The sequence below is a fragment of the Rousettus aegyptiacus genome, unplaced genomic scaffold (genome assembly GCF_014176215.1).
Source record: "Rousettus aegyptiacus isolate mRouAeg1 unplaced genomic scaffold, mRouAeg1.p scaffold_m13_p_4, whole genome shotgun sequence".
Lineage (NCBI taxonomy): Eukaryota > Metazoa > Chordata > Mammalia > Chiroptera > Pteropodidae > Rousettus > Rousettus aegyptiacus.
This window is the reverse complement of record NW_023416307.1, coordinates 46,199,407-46,223,464: the sequence shown is the minus strand read 5'-3', so window position 1 is coordinate 46,223,464 and position 24,058 is coordinate 46,199,407. Positions and strand designations below refer to the sequence as shown.

General features: G+C 36.8%; 1 protein-coding gene and 1 pseudogene across 1 annotated transcript in view; both read right to left on the bottom strand.

Moving 5' to 3' along the window:
* CCDC50 (coiled-coil domain containing 50) overlaps positions 1 to 24,058 on the bottom strand; it is a 66,062-nt gene that overhangs the window by 41,838 nt on the left and 166 nt on the right. The window contains 1 exon segment of the mRNA XM_016136337.2: positions 23,625 to 24,057. Coding sequence (XP_015991823.2) covers positions 23,625 to 24,057 — 433 coding nt within the window.
* LOC118602633 lies at positions 948 to 1,066 on the bottom strand (annotated as a pseudogene).

Below are 24,058 nucleotides of genomic sequence, written 5' to 3'. Positions count from 1 at the left end.
GTTAATATTAATTTCAGATTAAGATTAGATGAAATTTTTTTTTTTATATTAAACTTAGTGTTTTTCAAATCATGGGTGGCAACCTATCATTAGGTCATGAAATCAATTTACTAAGTCTGGAACAAGCATTTAAAAATGAATAGGCTAAAAAATAGAGGATATCACACATAGTACAGGAAACTAGAGTTTGGAGAAACTCTTTCCATTGTATATACACATACACACACATGTATATAGGATATATATTAGATCACAATGTGAAATATATATTATTCTGTAGATTATGGTCAAGATAGTTTCAAAGCCACTTCAATTTATTTTATTAGGTAGAAAATTATGCCAGAACAATATATTTAAGTTTTTAATGTTCTGACTAAAATAAAAAAATATAAAATTATTGCAGTTTTCCACATAAAGAACTGAAATGATTTTACATTTATTTTTGTCAACACATTAAAAACATGTTTATGGATACATACACCTATAGTAAAATATATATATTTTTAAATATAACACTAACTGAATTTAGAATAGCAATTACCTCTAGAGAGAGAAGCAAAGGGATAGGCCTGCCTTAGCTGTACATGCTATTCTATTGCTCAATAAACAAAAAGATTAAAGCAAATAAGGTAAAATATAAACATCTATTAAATTTGGCTGGTAGTTTCCTGGATTTCTATATTTCCTGTGTTTTTTATAATGTTTTACATTTATATATATATATCTCGTATTTTTAATTCTATAATAAATTTTTTTTTATTACATGTCTTTTATTGCCTAACAACACAGTTGATATAACAGGTACAAGAAATTTATCTATTACTAACTACTTCAACAATGACTCAATGATTAAATATTTTTTTTTTAGACAAGGTAACCTTTGGTTGACCTCAAAGACTGCAAGGACCTTGTCAGCTTACAAACCCTTATTTTTTTTTTACTTTTTATGCCTACAGCACCTGGTCTTAATAGGTGGTTTCCCATCCACATACTAACCAGGCCCAACCCTGCTTAGCTTCTGAGATCAAACAGGATTGGGCTTGTTCAGGGCGGCATGGCCGTAGACAATGATTTAATAATATTCAAACAGTAAGATTGAAGTAGAATTAGTTATTGTAATTTGACTCTGAATCTTCTTACAACAGAGGCTGAATTGGTCCCGACAAAATATGAGTAGGGCCTGAGCTAAAAGAGCATCTACGAGACCTTTGACAACTACCCAGAAGTACACACACTCACACACAGAGTTGTATCGTCAATACACTGATTTAGCACTTCAGAGTTTACTTAGAACTCCCAAATGTATAATCTCATTTATACTGACATAATATTTGCTCAAGCCACAATTTCTTCTGCATCCACTCTAGTCCCTTTCCAGATCTGTCTCTGTATTCTTGCACTGCTACCCTAATGCAAGCTGGAAAACAGACGAACAGCACATCCAAGCCACCTTGTAAATCAGTTACCAGATTGGAAATCACTAACATTTCACAGCCAAGTCAAAAGCAGAGCCTGAATCTTTGATCCTTTTCTAATCTACTCTATTTTGAAGTAAACAGTGTAAACAATACTGAAGATAAATGGCATAAACTCATCTAACTATCTTGCCCTGTGGGTACATGTTTAAGGTGAACCATTGGACCCTGGGCCTTCATTATGCCACTTTCTCAAACTTTTCCCTCCTACGTTTCACTCACCTCACTCTTGCCATTAAGCCAACCATATCATTCCTGTTCATTCCCATCCAGACCTCAGTGGTCCTACAGCCTCTTGTCACTGATCCAAACATTTTCCCTGAAGTTAGAGCATAGTGGCTAAGTCTATTTCGAACTCTAACAACCATGTAACTCTGCTTCCTTAGAAGAGCATCAGCAGAAAGAAATGTACTTTATCCTTCAATTAAGCATATAGCTGCCTCCTCATCCAGCTGCAAACTCTTTGGTGCAGAGGCCCTGCGGGACTGATCTCTGCACCTTTCCCACAATTAGTGCTGTATGTAGCATATATGAAGACATCCAGAAATGCACAATAATAGAAAAAAGAAATAGAAAACTGATGATTAAGATCAAAGAACAGTAAGAGTTCCACAAACAAAAGAAGAAAACAATAATATGAACAGAATTAAGTTCTGCCCTTACAGCGGCATCAGAGAATTGCAAAATTTGTCAAATATCATTTAAGTAAAAACTGGAAACATCCTCCAATTCCATTAAAAGAAAGAGAGCTTTAATGATTTTCTTAAATCCAGATATGTCCATATAAGTATAGAGTGAATTTGTTTATATTAAGCCAAGCAAATCTCAGAAATGGAAACTGAGATTTTAGACAGACAGACCGATAAATTAGAGATGCTTTCTCTCACTCTCCTTCCCCCTCCTTCTTTCATATATATGTGTACACACACACACACACACACACACACACACACAAACACACAAACACCATCCATTCATCCATTTTCCTTGAAAATAAAGATGATTCTCATTCACGGTGGAGGCCCCTAAATAAACAAATGGCACAGTATGCACCTAGTAAACATATTTATTCAACAAACATTTGCAGAGCACTATTTTAGGATGAATAAGTCACTTCCAAGACATCAGGGAGGTGACAAAAAGGTAAATAGGCATAATATAATTTTATAAAGACCTTTAGAAAATTCTTTTAATGTATAAAGAGCAGTTATTCTTGTTATGAATTGAGGGTAGGAGTAGCAGTGTCTTGGGCAGATCATACTAGGACACCTCAAAGTAGTTAATATACAAAACTAATCACAAAGAAAGGTTAAAATTAATATGGGCAGAAGAAGCAAGCACTCTTGGCCAAGGGACCAATTAACTATACAAACTAAAAGAGATGTGAAGAAGTTAATTCCCCTTCTGTCATTCTTTTACTCACATCCCAAAACTTTCTGAAAATACAGTTACTATGACTCAATCTTTTACAAGCTTCCACCCACATTCAAGTGTCTGGATTAATAATACATTCACTAGCGGCTATTTCCTTCAGCTGTGTCTGTATTTCCTTTTATGTTCTGGTAAAATTTTGTGAATTATTCTTTTTTTGTGTAAATGCTATTAGTAGCAGACGGAATGCATACTCATTGTTTTGAGAGCAGCGAGTATGCTTGCTTTCCTTTGTTCTGTACACACGAAAACACTCTATAAATGAGAAAGATATTCCAGATGCATGTTCTGTCTTGAAAGGTTTGGTAATAACAGGCAGCCACAGCTGACACTGATACAGCACTTTGTAGATTCCAATGCACTCTCACTTTTATTTCTCCAAATCACATGAAGATAAACGTTCTATCAATATCCTCATTTTATTTATGAGGAAACTAAGGTTTAGAGAAATAAAGTAACTTGACCAAGATAACACAACAAATAAAAAAAGGAATTGAAAACCAAACTGACCTCTTCTGGTCCCAAATATTTCTGTTCAAAGAACTCCTAGAAGAAATGGGTTTATGTTTCAGTATGTCAGAAAAGAGTGATATTATTAAATACTAATTAAAATAAGACAAGTATGTATTAGGTTCTTAGAAATTGAGGATGAAATAAAACCTAGGTAAGGGTGGTACATGTGTTCAGAAGGTGGTTTCCAGATCCCAAAGTAGAGCAAAAATGGGACATGGTTTACATTTTCACTATCTCCCAAGAATAAGCCTCTAACGATCACAGTTGGTCTGTGTTCACTTCTGAGCAATAAAATTCCTTTTACATGCAGTGTTACAAAGGTGACCTACAAGAAAGACCCTAGGTAATGACTGCAGTGGGAAATTCCAAAGAAATTCTCCCTTTGAGATCTAACCACCGCCTCTTAACTCCTCCACTCTCTATCGAACAGCAATGAGTTTCCCACCTTTTGAAAAGAGTAGTAATGAATTTTAGATGAATGTGTCTGAGACATTAACACAAACCGAACTAAGAAATAATGTATATAAATAAACTCCATGCCTTTGGTTTGCTGCCCTACAAAAGAAATGTCTCCCTAATTTATTAAAGAAGAGTCTCTTCTCTTTATTTAATACTCTAATAAAATTGCCGAGTAGAAGAGAAATGGGCTGCAGGGAAACTGTGAATAGACCTCATGTTACTGCCAAATTTTTGACATGTGCAGCCCCAGCACCAATAGTTCTCTCTCTTATGCTCTCTCTCTCTCATTCCCTCTTATCTCTCTCTCACACACACAAGGACATCAACATCACCATCACTAATACCAATACTAAAAACGACCCCCACTCCATCACCACCATCATCAGTGTCAAGAGCAGCAGCTAGGGAGCTTCTTCGAGATGCACATCTGTGGACTGCCAACACTCTACTAACTCCTAACCATCTGCCCCAAATTATGAGCCCTAAAATAGCAAACATAGCTAGTCCCTCTGAAAAATGAAATTTCTTTCAGGCAGAAATCTGAAAACAATGAGAATAATATCTAAATAATGTTTGAGCAATTACTTACAGTCATGGGCCACATAAATACATTTAGTCAAAATAGGACCACAAATATGACAGTGATCCCATAAGATTTTAATGGCTTATAAACAATTATAATCCATTTGTGATGCTGAAAGGATGGACCCAACTATAATGTTGAATTTACTGCTAGCTCTGGGTGGTTTAAACAGATGAGGCTCAACATGTTGTCCACCCACCGTGTGCCCTCCACTCTATCCCACCCCCAACTTCAGCAGGGGGCTCAGAGTTGGCAAGGGAACAAGAGGAGTGAGCTGGGGAGGAAGAATTTGAGCCCACAGACACCCACGCATGCACACACACTGGTGCACACAAACTCACTTTCCTTCTCTCCCTTTCTCTTTAGCTTTCTTTCCTCCCAGTTCCATTCCTCCCTACCCGCGCCTCCATCTCTTTCCATGTCTCTCCCTTTCATTATTTCTCCTTTCAAGCTTTATAACTCTGGGTCTCTTTCTATCTCTACTTTCTCTCCTCTTCCTTTCTTTATCTCTCTCCCTTCGTCCCTCCCTCCTCCTGCAGTCAAACCTTCCTCCACAGCCCTCCCTCCTCTGTCTCCACCAAAGTGTGAAGACATACACATACACAGTAAAAGTACCTTTTCTATGTTTAGATAACATTTAGATACACAAATAAATACTTACATGTGTTACAACTGCCTCCAGTAACATGCTGTGTGAGTTTGTAGCCTAGGAGCAATAAGCTCTGCCACATAGCCTAGGTGTGTAGGCTATGCCATCTAGTTTGTATAAGTGCACCCTATGATGTTTGTACATGGACAAAATCACCTAATAATGCATTTCTCCAAAAGTACCCCATCATTAAGTGACACGTGACTATACTAGAAATTAAAGGGTAACAAAATCCTTCATTCCTTCTCCAACTTTTAGTGTCCTAAAACTTCCATCCTGTTTTAATAAAATCCAAGTACAGTACGACAGAAGGAGGAGAATGGTACCTAATTTTGGCAGATGCAAGAGGTATACAATACAAGCACTGTATCCCCATTTACTTTGCTCTGAAGGGGTTCAGAATGTGCATCCCCAAATGTGTCACTTTGGCATTAACTTAAGGTAACCAAGATCCAGAAGATTCAAGACTTCCTTAATTACATAAAAGAATTTACATAGAAGGCCTGGCCCAGAAAGAGAACTATTACCAGAGATAACTACAAAGAGTATGTCTAGGTGAGGTAAACTGAAGTGGTGAGGGGAGCAGGAAAGGGGGCACTCGGCAGGGCCTGGGGGATCAAATTCCTTTCTGTGTCCCATTGTCTTTGATGTAATTTATCAATATAGGTTTGTTCCTGTTACCCCCCCCAACACACACACCCCTAATACCCCAAATTCAAAGTTAAATGAAAACCCAGCAACCCAAACCACTCGTCTGGCAAGTAGATATATTACAGCTAACCACGGACACACAAGATTGCAGGCAAGTGGGTTTTGAAAATGCTGAGATAATATAAGTCCTCAAATCAGAAGTACTACTTTAATATCACAGACCATCTACATTATTATCAGAGACCACAGAGTAACTGGGTAACTTATTGGAAAAGTGAAAATGGCTGAGTCAGAAATTTCCATCTAACAGGGTAAAAGACTAGGGGTGGGGGGTTCTGTCTCTGCAGTCCCATCAACCCACTAGTCACTAAGGCTCTCTTCACAAACACCAAGTGATCTGCAACCACATGGTCCAATGTTGGATGGAACATACATTAGAAAAGATTTCTTTAAACTGCACTAAATCTGTATGTTCTATCCATCATTATTCTACTAGGTCATAATTTTTTTTTTTCCCACTGTCACATGTAACTATAGGTACTCACTAGGCATATGTAACTATTTCTTTAAATTAACTAAAATTAAATTTTAAATATTCAGTTCCTCAGTCTCACTGGCTACATTTCCAGTGCTAAATTGCCAAATGGGGCTGGTGTCTACCATTTTGGACAGCATGGAACATAGAACATCTCCATCATCACAGAATTTCTATTGAATAGCACTGCTCTAAATAATAATCACAGTGGATAAGACAGGGCAGTACTAATTTACATAACTGGACCACTGACAATATTTTAAACTATTTCAACTGTGTGTGTGTATTGATTATGTTTTAACCAACGGATATAACTCATTGTGCCAGTGTGGACAATCAAAGGTCTTGAATATATTTTTGGTCTGTGTTAGCCACTAACTTGTCTTCCAAGTACTTGTGTATTATTCTGCTAAAGGGATGGAAGTTCTGCTAACCTTACCAGAGTGAAAAGATTAAGAGTTGTTCTACATTTATCAAGCAACCACTGTACATATACAATCACAGAAACCAAGTGAACAAATCTCCATACAGAAAGAAAAACAAACTAGTATTCAATATCGATAAAGGAATGCAATTCTGGGAAATGCAAGTACTACAGAATAAACTCACCAGATACCTAATGATGTACACCAAATACTGAAGTGAGTGCATCTGTGAACTGTAAATGCCCTTGAAAACTAAACTGATCATAACTGGAGAAGCATGACTCTGGTGCCTTCTTTAAAGAACAAGTACATTTAACATGGATGCTCTACTTCAGAACAATTCAGAAATTACACAGAAGCTAAGTAATTACTCTTAATGTAAAAATGATTAAAAAGGAAAGCACTTTTGCTTTAAAATGTTTATTTTCAAACGGATTCATAAAATTTCATAATTAAATATAAAAAGGTGACTCAAAATTCCAGTTAGAAAAAAGATGAAACTCATAGTTTTCTGTAGTACACTGCACACAGCACTAGTAAGTAACATGAGGTAGTCAGTTAATACCTAATTGCACAAGGATGCAGTATGATGTAACTAAGAGTACTACTACTTTGAGTTCAATCGTGGCTCTAACATTCACTAGATGATTAATCTTGAACAAGTTAATATCACCTATTACTCTCACTTATGAGAGTAGTAACAACCATTTTAAGTCCTTGAGCACTTCAGGAAATTTGTATATATTTTTTTAAAAGTACTCACAAATTATTCTGCTAGAGATAGTCAGACCTTCTATGTAGAAAACAGTAAACCACTGATAACCACACGGGGTCCTCAAAAGGGTAAACACCATTACATAAGCAGCAGCAGTCAGAATTCTTTTCAAAGTCATTTTCCACTAAGAATATCCAGAGAGTAAGCACTTATTTCTTTTATTTTGATTCCATGTATCCCTAAAAGAAACTCTAACATTCTGTTATTCCACTATTTCAATGGCACTTTTCCTGGCACTTAAACAAGCCCTCAAATGGTTTGGCAGCCCTCGCTCAAATGCTTTGGCTTCTCTGTTTGCCTTAGCCTAGAAAGAAAAGCCACCCATCTCCTTAAACCTCTGTAGGATAAACGCAGTCATGCCCATTAAAACCCAAAAGATCACATCCAACCCAACTTAAGTACAAGTTTACACCAAGGGAAGAAAAACCATTTGGGTTTATTGGCTTCATATTACAAGAGAGTTTCCTTAAGTGCTAGCTAGTGCAAATTCTATTTACCCTTGAGTCAGATATTTCTCCACTTTCAACTTCTTTTCTGCAAGTAGACACTTTGCTAGCACTTTCTTTCTTATTAGGATTAGTAAGTTAACTTTAATTTTAAAAAATCCAGAATAATACTCAAAATTCAAAAAAAAAGAAAAGAAAACTTTAAATAGTGGTCATTGGATAAGCAGGCATGATAAAAACATTCTCTTAGAATCCTGTTCCCATCAAGCAAACTGCGACACTCACATATCCACTCTGGTAACCATTTGTCATTTCTAGTAATCTTGGTACACACATTTCCAGTAATCTTGGATTATGGAAATCTCAAAGTATGAACAGAAAACAAATGGGTAAATCTTGAGATTTCAAGAATTCTGTTCCCATTTGCTTAATAATTGGTGTTGTTTACTGATTAGAAATGTGTGTTTTTACAAGATACCTTGAGATCACAGATATATTCCTAGAATCAACTCGTTTTACATTAATCTAGGGAATGTGTCCCCAGAAGTTCAGGAAATTTATCATCCTAATTATAATACACATGGGCTTACATTAAATCAAATTTTCTCTCCTAGAAATGCAGTCTATACAGAAGAAGGAAATGACTCAACAGTAAATTGGAAGAAACTGGCTTGTGTTTCAAAGTACCTCCAGAAAATTCCTACACAGACAACAGGGAGCTTGCGTGCAGATTTTAAGAAGTATTCTGTCAACCACTCTCTATCTAGTTCATCAAAGAGGACATTTTATTTTTTATTTTTCAGAAAAAAAAAATGTATGCTCACCTAACTTAAATTTGCATTTAAGTTAGATGTGAATTTTTGATGGTTCTCTATTCCCAAAGGAGCTGGAAACTCAGCTAGTGCTATGGGAAGAGAGAAGCAAAAACTGAAGCTGAGTGAGAAACCCCAATAAGGAGGAATGAAAGTTCCTCAATAATACAAAAGTAAAGTGAGTAAAGTGGCAACTAGCCTGATTTTGATTTTGCCTTCTGTTTAAATAAAGAGTATTTTGGAGAAGAAAAACAACTCTAGGAATCAGGATTCAAATAATGCTCACTTCTAGGCTAAAAGACCTTGGGCAAATTACTTAAAGTCTTTGAGTCTCATGTTCCTCACTTGTAAAATGAGATAAATGTTGTGAGGACTAAATTAGATAAGTGAAAGGTCAAAGAAAACATCAGTCTCTCAGTAAGAGTAAGTTTAATAAATAGAACCTATTATTACTGGCATCATCCATTAATGAATTCTGATAATTAGTTGTTTTCTATTATGTATTTCTTCTAGTCAGGTCTCACTAAGTTACTGGTTAACACAGATCTAGTCACTTTTCTTGTATAGAATCTATAATGGAATACGCAATCACTGCTTCCTCTTATAAATGTATGAAAATGCCTCCTGATAAAGAATTACAATATAATCAACAGTTCACTACATTTCTATGGCTCTTTCTAACCCCTTATGTCCAATTGAGCAAGAACATCCTTTGTATCATATTGTGGGCCTGAGTTAAGGGGAAATCAGCATGTCTAGACTATTTAATAAACTCCACCACTCCAAATGTTTTTCAGTTGAATGTCCAGGATTAAAAAGCAAAACAGAATTCTATGTGAAAGTCATGTAATTATAGTTTATGAAAACAGAAGATTTCGAAGTATCACCATTAAGACAGAAGGATAAACTCCTGAGTAGAAGTATAGCCAGTCAAAATCTAAACAACATATTATTAAAAATATGGCTTACCTAGATGAATTTTCCTAATTTCCATTTTTTTGAGTTACTCTAGTAAAAATTTTCTATCAAATGTACAATGACATTTTGATATCTTTACTGTAAGAAAGGTGGATATTTCTTACCAATTTATAGAAATATAATGGCTTTATTACAGCATACGAGGAACAAACAAGTCGAAGGACAAAGAACCCTGTTCTTAATTCCATATATCTGTCAGATTTTTAGTTCTGGCTCAGCAGCTCACCAAGAGATCTTTGACATATCACTTTCCAAATCAGAACCTCAATGTACTGCCCTGCTAAGAATCCAAATTATCTTTAAGAATGCATCCAATTGAGATATAAGGTTGCATGAAATGTAGCTGATTCAGTATAAGTGATACACATTTCTCTCTTGGATACAAGCACATCATCCAAAATGTGATCATCACAACCTATATGAAAGGCTATCTATATAGGATGACTGTTTTGCTAACTTTCTCTTGTACCAAATAGTTTACTTCATTGTTGCTGTTGGTTTTACTATATCTATCACACGGAATGGCAAACATCTACTTTTATCCATCTGTTTAGTAGCTTTAACCACCAACAAACTTAAAATAATCCTTCATTCAATCTGATGCCATATTAAAAAAATAGACTTTTCCTGTTTTCAACTAGTAGTTCTCAGAGCCTTCAGTATCAAGGTAAAATGAGACCATGTTATCAGTCACATACAGTTTAATGAATACAAATGGAGACTGTGCCATTTACTAAAAGGTTTACCCGAGGCCAGATGATCAGAGCACAACCTGGTAATGCAAACACCTTCTATATTCAGAAAACTTCCTAAAGATCACCAAATTATTTACGTTCAACTGGAACGTGTTCTAAATGCCTTGAATTTCCCTATGTATTGCTACTGAAACAGGCTTTGGTACTTCCTACAGTATACTTGGTTATCATGTGATTCCTCTGCTGAGGAAGTGAAAGAAAATCCGGGCAGCCTGTATGTGCGTGAACAGGAAGACCTTTCTGCTCTAGAGGGTTCACTTGCCTCACATGTTTTTTAAAGAATCATAATTATTCTGATAATTCTAAAAAACATATATCTACTTACACGTATAAATTTTTGTATCACCGTATGTTTTTAAAGTGGTGTTAACTTCTAATATACCATAGGAAGCTGAAAGAGACTAGTGTGCCCTAATTTAGAAAATTATTCTAAAACACAAATTAAACATCCTTATCTTCAAATCAAAAACTCTTGAGCTGACCCTTTTGCTCACACTTTCCAACCCTCTTTTGACCTTAAACCACTCCAAGTTTGAAATCTGTACATTTATCTTTTTAATTTCCATCCCCTTATCATTAAGAACTTTAAAAATACATGTTATGTTTAATATGTTTAGTTAAAACTTTATCAGAACCTTACCCTCTTTATCTAAAAATAAATCCAAAGGAGAAAACAAAATTCTGAATGCATCCCAACACCGTCTAGGAAAATAACTGGATCATCTAGTAAGAGCAACAAAATGATATATCACATTCCTTGAAAATGTGCACACATTAACAGGGTATTACATAATTAAAATCAATCCATAAATAGGTTAAGATCATTGTCTCCAAAGGAAACGACTATGTATTTAAGCTTTAAGTTAAGCTCAACACCAATCAACCTCCTACAAAAATTTGAGAAATGGGAAAAACTCACACAATGAAAAGTAAAAGTGACTTGCTCCTAGTCCTCTATTCCTATCCCAGTGAGTTCATGCAAATGATCATAGCTCTTTTTTTAGTGTCATTAGTTCAGTTAGCTCAGGTCAGTCACCCCACTCAGCACAAGCTGTCAGATAGCCAGACAAGTTTTCTGGAATATCTCCTATGTGTAAGGATCCCCAAGAAATACTAAGATCGGTCAGCTACCAGTCGTCTTAAGAGAGAACCAGTAGACCAACACAGAGAATAAGAAGTGTGCTTAGAGAAGTACTTCAAAGTCAGTTGCAGACACACATGTGGTAGACTTAACAGAATTAGCATTTAAGCTATACTGGGGAGGGGTGGGGGGAGTACACATAGCCTTGTGTAGGGAGAAATTCTAGGCAGAGCATTAGGGGGTCACTGGAACAATGGTCTGGAAGAAGGAAAAGTAAGAGTACTACAGGGCAACTGGAACAGTAATACTAAGAGAATGAATATATATACTCCTGGTTTTACGAAATGTTTTCATATCCATTTCTTGAGTTAACTTCCATCACAAGCTCCTGTATTAAGCATAGTAAATGCTATTGCCAATAAACAGATTAAAAAAACTGAAACTTAGATATACTGAGCATTTCCCCTGAGTCCTTACACCTAATTAGTGATAAAAAGGAGATGTGAAATCGGATTTCACAAGTCTAGGTTCAAGATACTTCCCTCTACCAAGAAGTTCGTCACTGAAGTTAAATTTTAAACGACAAGCTTGATATCAACTTGGATGAATGATTTAATATATCAGTAAACTAGAGGAGATACTGCAAATAATTCTAGGAGAGGATCAATTCCTGAAAAGATGCATGGCAGAAATGTATGCAGTAAAAAGGTAGCCTCCTACTCTATTTAAAATGAAAAAAGAAAATGACAGTTCAATTATATACTGTCAAGTAAGCAGGAATTAGCAATGTGTTATTTCTTACCTTCTTTCAATTGCACAAATCTTTTCAACCCCACGTTTGGGGGAAACATATAAGTGAACAAGAAGAAAACCAACTAACGAATAAAAATAGAATTTTGATAAACCCAAATAATAGCTAAATAAAAGCCTACTGATTCCTATTATATTCTACAGAACAAATTTTATGTTTCATTTAGTCATTGATTAAGAAATAGAAAAAAAATAAGAAACAGGTGCGCTTCAGGATTTAAGTGCCAGCGAAAACTTTACATGACATATCTAACTTCCTGTAGTATTTCAGAAATGTCTCCTTCAGTTGTATGGTCACCAGGATACACCTATTCTGGTAAAATTATTAAAATCACCCTTTTTACTTACACAGTGTCCAGGTTATCCTAGTTATACTGCCTTTAATCCTCAGTAGTTATCCTCGTTTGAGAGTTTGAGTGCCACTGAAACCAAGTTCCTAGAATTCAGGGACGTTAAAAGCACAGTAAAGTGGAGTTTATTAACAGCTCTCTAACCATTTACTAAACCTCTAGTCTGTCCCCTCCAACACATACACAGAGGCAAAATGATCTTTCAAAGATCAGCTCTGTTGAGCCTTAATGGACTAACTATAAAAAGAAAAGAAGTGCTTTGTGAGTACACTAAAGCCTAATTTGAAATAATGAAGTCTGACCGTGGAAACTTGGGAAGACAACAGAATCAGATATGTCAAATTAGAATCCAGCAAATCACTGACAGGGTAAGAAACCATTTGTAGACAAAGCCAGAAAGTGATTTGTAACTGCAGACATTGAGAGTGAACGGTCCCTTCCAAAATAGCTATTGGCCCAGATGTTTAGCCAAACTCAAGATACACAGATGAGAGGAAGAGAGTATTAACTGAGTTCCTTCTTTCTCTTTCTGACTTCAGGTTTCCCATATGGACAATGATTTTTTTATGGTATTTGCCACCCTAACAGTCTATATTTTACAGATCCTCATAATATAAAAGAAAAAAAAAAGCTAATATTTTAAAGTATTTGGTGGGAAGGTGCTGCTCAAAAAGTAGTGAATATAATACTTAAAGTAAATCATGGCCTCCTCTATAAAGTCAACAAAGAAAACAAATTTTGTTTTTGATGGTGAGGCAGTGAAGAGGGAAAGATCTCCTTATAAGTCATTCACATTTTTACTATATGCAGTTAAAAGTCCTGGAGTAAAGTTAATGGAAAATGACTCAGCCTTTATGACTCATTAGGAAAATAAAAGCCAAAAAAAGTCCCAGTGGAGACTCCCCTGGTACTTGGTCATTAAGGAGCTGTATCAGGACTGGAAATGCTCATTATACGTTAAGCCTTCAAAGTTTGGTGGTAAGTCAGCCTAGGTACTTCTCATAGAAGTTTCCAAGAAGATAAGTGACACTTCCTTCACACAAATGTCAATAACACATTTTGAAGATAGCCAGTAATAAGTAAGCTAAAAAGTATAAGCAAACTTTTTTAAAAAGTTTAGTATGTTTAGTCATGTACTTTGCTCATGAATGAAAGCTTCAAAGACCCTTATTCAGAGTTGCTTTATGACGTATGTTTACAAAAGATTTCTAAACAGATAATCAATTTTGAAGTGTCCTGGAAATTTCTATGAGGTATAAATTTTTTCTTCTTAAAAAAAAAGAAAAAAACAACAGAATATATGTCTATATTTTTTAATGTCATTAAAAATAAAATGCTATCGTGAGTTCTATCAACAAGTCCCCAACAGCACCAATACATTAGCTATAATAACTGACGTTTGAAGTAACTGACATATCAAAAAAAGGTTAAATACGGAAGTTTAAAAAAATTTCATTGAAAATGGTCCAAAAAAAAAAAAGTCAATTTTTTTTAAGTAAAGCACCAGGGTGTAAAATTTTTTATCTTTGCTGGTCAAAAGGTCTCTGCCACAATTATTCATTTCAACCGTTGTAGCATGAAAGCAGCCATAGGCAATATGTAAACAAATGAATAAGGATATATTCCATTAAACTTTACTTATAGATACTGAAGTTTGAATTTCATATCATTTTCAGGTCAGAAATATTCTTCTTTTTCTTTTTCAGTCATTAAAGTATGTAAAAACTATTATCAGCTTGCCTGCCGTATTAAAAACAAGCAGTGGGTGAGCTGGATTGGGCCGAAAGCCATAATTTGCAGATCTCTATTTTAGAGAAACAAATTTCAATTAATGGAGGAAAGAAATGACACTCATTCTTTAACACTGATAGAGAAATGAGCTGCCACTGTAAAAACTTAAGAAATACTGATTCCTTCATGAGGGTGGCCACAGTATTCTCAACCAGTATAATCCAAATGTCCAAGTGCATAATCTGGGTATAGAAACTACAAATTCCTGGGACTGTATCTAGAGATTCAGTTGTTATCAAGTAGGGCCAGGAATGTTTTTATATAGTAAAGCTCTCCATATCATTCTCATGTTGCACCAAAGTTTAAAAAACCATTGGCATTTGATACACACACACACACAATGTGTGAGTATATATATGATACAAGACTTGAATCCAGAATATGTAAAAAACTCTCAATAAAAATAAGAGTCTTAAATTCTTTTTTAAAAAGGCAAAAGCTTAGAAAACACTTCGACAAATGATATAAGAATGGTAAATAAGCACAAGAGGCTCAACACCATGTCATTAGAGAAATACAAATTTAAGCCTCATAACGCCTACTAAAATAGCTAACATTTTAATTTAAAAAAATGAAAATAAAAAGACCCTGACAATACAAAGTGCAGGCAAGGATGCTAAGTAATTGGAGCTCACATACATTGCTGGTGGAAATGCAAAATGGTACAGCCACTTTGAAAAAACAGTCTAGCAGTTTCTTACAAAGCTATATATACATTCTCCCCTATGGCCCACTTCTGCCATCCTAGGTGTTTGCCCAGGAGAAAGGAAAACTTATGGTCACCAAAAAAAAGTATGCAAATGTTTACGGCAACTTTATTTATAACAACCAAAAATGAAAACAACCAGTGAATGGATAAACGAACTGTAGTACAGCCATACACTGGAACTCAGCAATAAAAAGAAACAAAATTACTGATATGTACAACCTAATATCAAATGTTATGATAAAAGAGCCAAACTCAAAAGCTACTTATTGTATGATCCGTTTTTATGACATTTTTACACAGCCAAAACTATAGGGGCAGAAAATAAATCAGTGGCTGGCAGAGATGTGAAAAGTTTGAGGGTTATGTAACTTGTCTATATCTTGATTGTTGTGGCAGTTACAATACTCCACAGATTTGTCAAAACACAGAACCATATAATAAGGATAAATTTTTATTGTATGTAAAGTATACCCTAATGAATCTGACTAAAAAAAGAAAAAAAAAAAAAAGGAAACATTGATATGTAAACAACACTGCTTATACACTGATTCTGGTTTATTAGAAAGTTTTCACTGTTTTATGACAGTGTGCAGTTATCAACTGTCATATGCATGCCTACATATTTTAATGTATGTGTGTGTTTTTAATGGAAACTAACATTTACTTAGTATTTACTTTATGCCACTGTAATATTTTTAAATTTCCCAATTTCCATTTAACAAATGTAGAAAACTAAGATTCAGTAACCAAATAACTTAGCCAAGGTCACACAGCTAGTGACTAGTGACTGACCAAAGCGGTAATGCACATCAAGTCTGCCTGGCCCTAGAGTCTGAGCTCTTTTGCTTCAAGCAGCTCTCTTTAAATGAGTTTACTCTGAAATTAGCCCACATCCATGCCAGTTATCAACCTCCCTCAGTAGCTTACAATAGGTTATGATGATCTCTCATGGTTCTGTGGGTCAACCAGGTTTAGCTGGGTGGCCCTCACATGGAGTTTCTCATGTGGAAACCAGAACATGGCAGCAGAGGCTGTAGTCACCTGAAGGCTCAGCCAGGCTAGACGTCCATATTATACATATAGCAGTTGACACTGGCTGTTGGCAAAGAGCTCGGCTGGGGCTTTTCAACCAGAGCAGTTTCATGTGGGCTCTCCCTGGGGTTTTGGCTTTGCCTAGCATGGCAGCTGGATTCCGAAAGGAAGCTTGCCAAGAACAAGTGTTCCAAAAGACCCGGGCTGAAACCACAAGGCTCCTGGAGATTGAGTCTTGGAAGTCATGCTGCATCACTTCCACTACATCCTACTGGTCAAAAACAAGTCATAGAGCCAGCCCAAGTTCAAGGAAAGGGGTCTACACAAAGATATGAAACTGGAGTTATGGCTTGCTAGGAGGTCATCTTCAAAGACCAGCTCCACATACCCCAGAGTGAATTAGATTATTTTAAATTTCTTTATAATAAATTTTCTACAATATGTACATATTGTTTTGCAATCACGGAAATATTTTAAAACATATATTGTGTTTCCAATTTATTTAAACTAAAATAACAAACAGTTCAGCGCTTCTCATACTCCCCATTTCACCACGCCCTATCACTGCCTCTAGCAATCAACAATATGTTCTGTGTATCTATGAGCTTAGTTATGTATGTATGTATGTATGTATGTATGTATGTATGTATTAGATTCCACATATATAATAGAGATCATAATTTGTTTTTCTCTGACTTATTTTGCTTAGTATAATGTCCTAGAGGTCCATCCATGTTGTGGCAAATCTTAATGAGTATATGTTTTTTTTTAATGAAATAATGGCAAAAATAAATAGTTCTTTTTGGTGTGTGTTTGTCCCTTTAAATGTAATATCTGAGAATCTCTTTATGCTAGTTTCTACATTCAAACATCTGGGAATAAATGGTCTAAATAATCCCCAAGGTTGCTTCTGAATATAAAAACCAATTATCCTTTTTAGGTCTTTTTACCGAAGATCTAGGGTATCCTAATTTTACAGTTTTGAAGCACTGGACACTTTTAAATGGGTTATCACTTAAAAACATTAATCCCAAAGGCCTTCCAGTGCCTACTTCTGAAATTGCAAATATAGCTGTGATAAGGTTTAGTTTCTTCCCTCATAGGTCAGGGCAACTCAATTCAAAATATGTTCCTTTACTTAGAGAAGTGGAATTTTAAGCAGAGTTTACTTAAGTTTTGTGGTATCTCTAACTGCTTTCTTCATGAGCAAGAGAATATCGTATTGCTTTTTGTTACTGAGGCAAAATTCATTTATCTCAATAAAAAATGCCATGTTTTTTATTGAGATAAGAACTGAGGAAAAACCATGGCCTATGGCTTTCTTTCAGTTTATTTTCCTAATATGTTTAATCTTAAAGTGTCCTAGCCTTTAAATATTAGTGCCTTCAGGGTGAGTGTACCAGAGAAGAAATGTATCTTTTAGGTTTCTTAGAAAAAACACTGAGGCAGGATTGCAATCTCCTATAGTTCACCCAGTAATTCATTTGCTGAATCAAAATAAGGTCTAAAAAATGTTTTTTAATTAAAAATAAACTCTAAGCTCATTAACCATTATTCCTAAAATAACTTTGGAAAAATCTGAAACTGTTGTGTCACTTATTTTCATTCTACTGTTTTAAACATGAGACAGTATTAACGAAACACATGAATGGCAGCTCTTATGTACCTACAGAATAATTTTAAAGAATGAGAAGGACAGGGAAAAAAAGGAGAGAGAGATGGAGAAGGTAGGAAATGAGGGAGACCATGAGAAAAGACAGAAGGCAGGTAAGGAGATGGGTGGGAAGACTGGACTGTGTAAATAATCAGTTTTAAACGTTTCTAATTCTAGCCCCAACATGCGAACTCCTAGCTACTTAACTTCAGTAGTTTGGTACCACTCGCTTCTCCAACCTGCCCCTCAGATTTTCACCTAGAAAATGAGGAGGTTGGTCGAGATCACTGTTTTTTAATGCTTTCTACTCTGAGATCCTTTTTAAAAATATCTATTAACTTTACAGTTTCCCCACAAGGGAGTTGTCCTCTAAGCACTTGTTAGTTAAAACAAAACAAACAAAAACAAAAACGTCTAATGATTTCAGAAATGTTCATTTAAAGAATCTACATTTTACAAATAACAACTATATCCATTTTTTTAAATCATTGATTTGTTTAATAAAGTATTGCATATCTGTATATCGCAATAAACTGAAAGATTTTTCTCTCCCTTATGTAAGAAGTATTTTGGGTCCACGAATAAATTTAGAGGGTTCTTTACAACTCCTTGAACTCTATACAACTGCCTGTCCACCAGAGTAAGACTCATGTGCATGCACCACAGGACATTTTTTATTGTGAAAGCACCCTCCCTCAACAGATGGCACACAGCACTTAAACTATTTTTTTTTCTTTTTACTGTATCTAAGATTCTTTCCAGCTGTCAATTGTGTGTTGTTGCCTTGCACTTAACGGGGAAAAAAATCAAACCTCTAACTCAAATAAAAATCAAAAACACAAAACAACATTTTTTAAATGTGTTACTAAAATTTTATCCTTAATGATTACCTCCAAGGCCAGAAGGAAGAGCTTGGAATTACTTTATTTTCTATGTTATACCTATCTATGTTCGATGAATTCTATTTATAATACACACTTATTAGAAAATAAACATTAGGAAAAAAAGATTAAAAGTTTTTATAAATTTAATACTGGTATTATGATATGTAATGGCCATGATTAAAAGACATTCTCTCTGCCTTTTAAGAGTTTATAGTCTGAGAAGGAATATGAAATAATTATGCCAAAGATAGGAATCCTGACCCAACAGGGAGCATCTATTAATGCATCCATTTATTTGCTCATTCATTTGCACCTTCAAATATTTTCTGAACATCTGCTGACTAAGTAAAAGACCTGAAGTCAGATGAGGGTAAAAAAAAATAAAATAAGACATAAACCTGCAACTCAAGAAGATCCATCCATGTTCTCATTTAAAAAAAAAAAAATCACTCCCTCCCCCCAAAAAAGTTGTGGAATTCTGAAGAAAAGAGAAAAGGAGTTTGCCCTGATACCAGATAATATACATCTCACAGTCTGTCATCACATTAGATGCATGTGATATGCTTTAGATCCTCTAGGACTAATTGGTTAACTTATTGCACCAGACATACTTTTTTACATTTCCCCTTAAAGTTCTGGATTTATGCCATGAACTTAATTTACCCTATCAAGCCACTGGGGTTTCTTGGACCTAAAATGAATTAGTGCTTTCTAGGTATACTTCTGAAAGTGTATTAACCTTTATCTTTTGCTAAAGAAAAAGGATTTGCTCTCAGAATAAGTTACCTTTACTTCAAAAAATAAGTCACTACTAACCGCATAGATTTCAGATGCTAAATGTGTGTGCGCACACATGCACATGCAAACACACACACACACACACACACACACACACACACACACAGTTAATTTAGGAGATGGTGGACTCTTCCATCTGAAGAACAGTAAGAATACAAAATGCATAATAAAATTCCTTACTGCCATTAAGGAAAGAAAAAAGGCTACTGGCACTAGGAGGAAGATGGTTACATGGCTAGAAGTGGGAAAAATTGCAAAGGAGTTAATAAAGTTTAAAAGGGTCTAGAAATGGCTTTCATGTATGGGCTAATGCTCTTAAATCAAAAGTTTAAGATAATGTGAAACCATTGTTAGACGGGGGAAAAAGCAAGACTACAGTGATAAGTGAGCAATTCAAATTAACTTATGCTGTGGGAATTTGAGAAAACAAAAAGAAAAGTAGGAATTCTGGATTGTTGTTTCAGAAAGAAAATTCAACAAGTAAGCGAAAACTGACCAAAAATCTAAGTTTGTTAAATGATGAAAAGTGCTCGTTTTTAGAAAATATCTTTCCAGCTCTGATCTAAACTAAGAAACTTTCAGAATATTATTTTAACCTAACTATACGTTTGTCTAACATTCACAAATCACATGATACATTTGAGTTATACTTCTATTGATTAAAAAATCGCTGGAAATTATTTCAAATCTTGTTCCACAGAACCTCAAATGCTTCCGAATAAAGCATTATTCCTAACTCCTGTCAATGGTATTTCCATTACAAAAAGTATGCAGATGTTCCAAATATGCTTTTAAACCAGAAATGTGTTTTGACATTTAGTTAGACTTAATTCTTTTCACCTACATATGAACTCAAATGCGGCCCCCTTAAAATGTGTCTCCTATTTTAAGAGATTCCCAAGATAAAATTACTGCCCTATTTGCTTTTTTTTTTTTAAGGTCTGTCCATATGATGAATATCTTTGACCGCCTTAAAACTAAGTAAGTGAGCACTAGATTTTAACCTGGAAAAGAAAATTTCCAAATATTCCCTTTCCCTGATGTCCGCTGCTACCCATGACCTGCTGAGATATTCACAGCAAAGGTCACAGGGCACCCCTCCCCCTCCTAAAGAAAATGCAGAGGAAGGGGCAGATCCCCATCTCATTATTGTTCTCAGTCTTTATTGTAATCTTACCCCACGACCACAAATTGTAATTATATATAAACCTACTAAAAGTTTAGATGAAAAAAAAGAAGTGGAAGAGACAGCTTTTCTAAAATGGGGTTTAAAAATATGTGCCAGACTATTAAGTAAATTATTACTGAACTTCCTTTTCAAACTGAGTTAAAGTTTCAGTAAGAATAGTCTCACTGTGCACGTTTTACCCAATCCTGGGCTCCAACTTTACTCTCTTTAATTAGCATCCAATGATATTGTTAGGAGTAACTGGCCCATAATTAAGAGTTTTATTAGAGAATGATACACTTTATTAGACTTGAATATTTTCCAGATCAAAAACTACACCACGATTAGGATGCTCCTAATATAATACACCATTTCCTTTGATGATCTTTAAACCAGAAAAGTCAATGCTTACAAAGACGATGATCTATCTTCTCAACCATCTGACCACCATCAAAATCAATATCTAATCCTAACTTAATGAAAGAGCCACGTCAAATTTCTTTACCACTTTACCATATTATCTAAACTGGGTTGCCAAACACTATAGGCAAAATAAACACCAATTCAAATGTTCAGCAACACAAAAATCTTGCATTTTTAGAGAGAAAGTGTTTGTTGAACCCCTTGAGAATGAATATACTAGAATAAATCATTCATGTCTTGGTTAGAAACTGGAAGATCTAAGAGTACTATAAATGCATATACATAAAATTAGTTTCAAGTTTGTTCCAGATCACTGATATGTAGAGGGAACTGGGTAAAATCACAGCACTATATGATTAACACTTTACATGTTAAGGTCGTGTTTGAACTCCAATTCTACTCATCACTCACCCTCAAGGAAGCACTACACACTGCACCAGGATGACTGTCCTTACAGCGGAGACATCATATACACACTGTCTCTCTCTCCTCCCCTCCCCTTCCTCTCTCCTTCCCTCCCTCCCTCTCTTTCTGTCTCAAAGACTAGGACTTTCAAAGTGTAGATGTGCCTTTACTATCACTCAGGCTCCCTAGTCTTGACAATGCTACGAAAATGACATTTACATGTGAATGTCATACTGTTCACCAAAGCCTGGCTGGGAACTAGAAGGCTGAAAAATACTACTGTGAAGATTTCAGGCCTAAACTCTAATATCCTTCAGGAACAATAGGACAGGCCCAGGCCCAGCCTCATTAAAAATTCCACAGAAAACCAGTAACTTTGTCTCCTAGTGTTTGGATGTCTAGGAAAGAAAGTAGTCAAGCTTTCTTGGGATTTTAGATTTTACCTGAACACCCACAAGACCATTTCAGTCAAACCAAGTTGACCAAGAAACACGCAAAGTGTCTTATTTTCGATTCCACATTCCCAAGAAACCTCAGCCCACAATGCTCACTTGAAAGAAATTGATGCAGGACAGAGCAAATCTCCCTAAGCCCTGCACTGAGAGAAGGGTCCTTTGGCAGATAGTGGGGAAAGAATTCAACACACATGCCAAAGTTAGGAGCAAAAGGAAAGTTTATTAAACAGGAGGAAAGGCAAAGACTAGAGAAAACAAAGACAAAAACCCAAGACAAGGGGGAAAAAAGCCCCATCTGTCAGAGGATCCAGTTTATGTATCATTCTTTAGTTTCTATGAGTTAAAAGACTTTGTTTACCTATTTCCTTTGATATGGACATACAGTGAGGAAGGGAAAGAGTTTTTAGTGTGAAAGGACAGCTGGCAGGTCCCAGCCTTTAATCTATAGATCTTAGCCATAGGTAAGGAACGATTTTTATTCTGTGGTCAGCAGCCACTTAAAGACTGTTTTTCCTATTTCCCCTTCCACAGGTGTGGGAAATGGGTGGTTAGCAATCCCAACAGAAATCTTCCTTTATTCTGCAGGTGTCCTCCAGGCCTGCCTGTAAGGGCTGATCAGCATGCTGCAGTCTCTGAAAGTAACTTGATTTAACATTTTAAATCTCTTGCCTCCCCTCTAAATTATTATGACAACCACAACAAAGACAACCTTTACAAACCAGGATAGTACTCTGGGACTTCAATGCTTCTCAGGGCCAAAGAAAAGCCAAAGACAACCTAAAGGTTAAGATGATCCAGCACCCAAGACCTCAATGAAAACTGCTAGGTCTTGGGACAGCCAATAAAAACAAGGGAAGGGAAATCAAAGCGGGCTACTTGCTGGTAGCCAAGCCAGACCAGTACTAATCAAGCTTTATTTTCCTGGACTTCAATACAAGGAGCCATTAAAAAATCAAGGTCACCAGTCAGTCCCCTGTTCCCCCTCGTTCAGTGCTTTCTGTAAGAAAATGCTCATAGCAGCTTCCCCACCCGCCACCACGCTGGGCAGTGCCACGACTAAACTTCTAAACCTCAGGGAAGGAAGGTAGGAAAGTCAGTCAGCCAGCCAGACGCCGGGCTAGGGAAAACAGAAAGGAGGGAAAGAGTCAAGTTTCAAAACAAAGGCTCCACAAGGAACTGAATGTCAACCCCTCCCCACTTCCTAGCCTTCAAGCCAGCTAGGCTTGAACACAAATAAATCAAATTTAGCCAGCTCCTGCGCGTTCACTAAGGGCTTGGTAAGGGCTTGGCTATTCACTAGAACATTTGCACAACCACTTGCTGAGGGTGGTGCTATCCTCTCTCCCTTCATCTCCTCACACGGGAAAAAAAAAAAAAAATGAAGCCTCGAACGCTAGTGACTTGCCTAAGGTCCCACAGTAGAGCCTAATCCAATTTCCTTCGCGGCCACGGCAGGCCAGCCCAGGTGGGCGCCGCGACCCGGCCGCGGGGGCCGAGGGGCCGCCGTGCCAGGCAGGAGGGAACCCGGGCCGGGAGAGGGGAGGGGCCCCGCGCGCGTTTCACGACCCGGCCCCTACCTTCCTTGACTCCTGGCAGCTTAGACTGGTCGATGCTGACTTCAGCCATGTTGGGCCAGGGTCGTGGCAGCCCCTCTCTCCTGCTTCCGGGCTGCCGCCGGCACCGAAGGCAACGCGCGCGCAGCAACAGCAGCAGCAGCAGCAGCAGCAGCTGCGCCCGACGCGGCGCAAAGTCCGGCCGACAGCGCGCGCGGGCCGGGAGGAGAGAGCGGGCCGCCGGGCAGAAACTGGCGACAAAGGCGACGGGAGACTGGCCCGACGCACCAAGCTGGCGGCCCAGCTGCCCCACCGCAGCCACCTGCTCCCGCGCCCCCAGCCGTGATCGATACCAAATATCCGGAGCCTGGGAATGGACTCGAGCCGTCCAGTACGGAGGGAGAGAGGAGACAGAAAGGCCGGCGAGCGGGCGGGCGGGCGGGCCCGGGCGGGGAGGG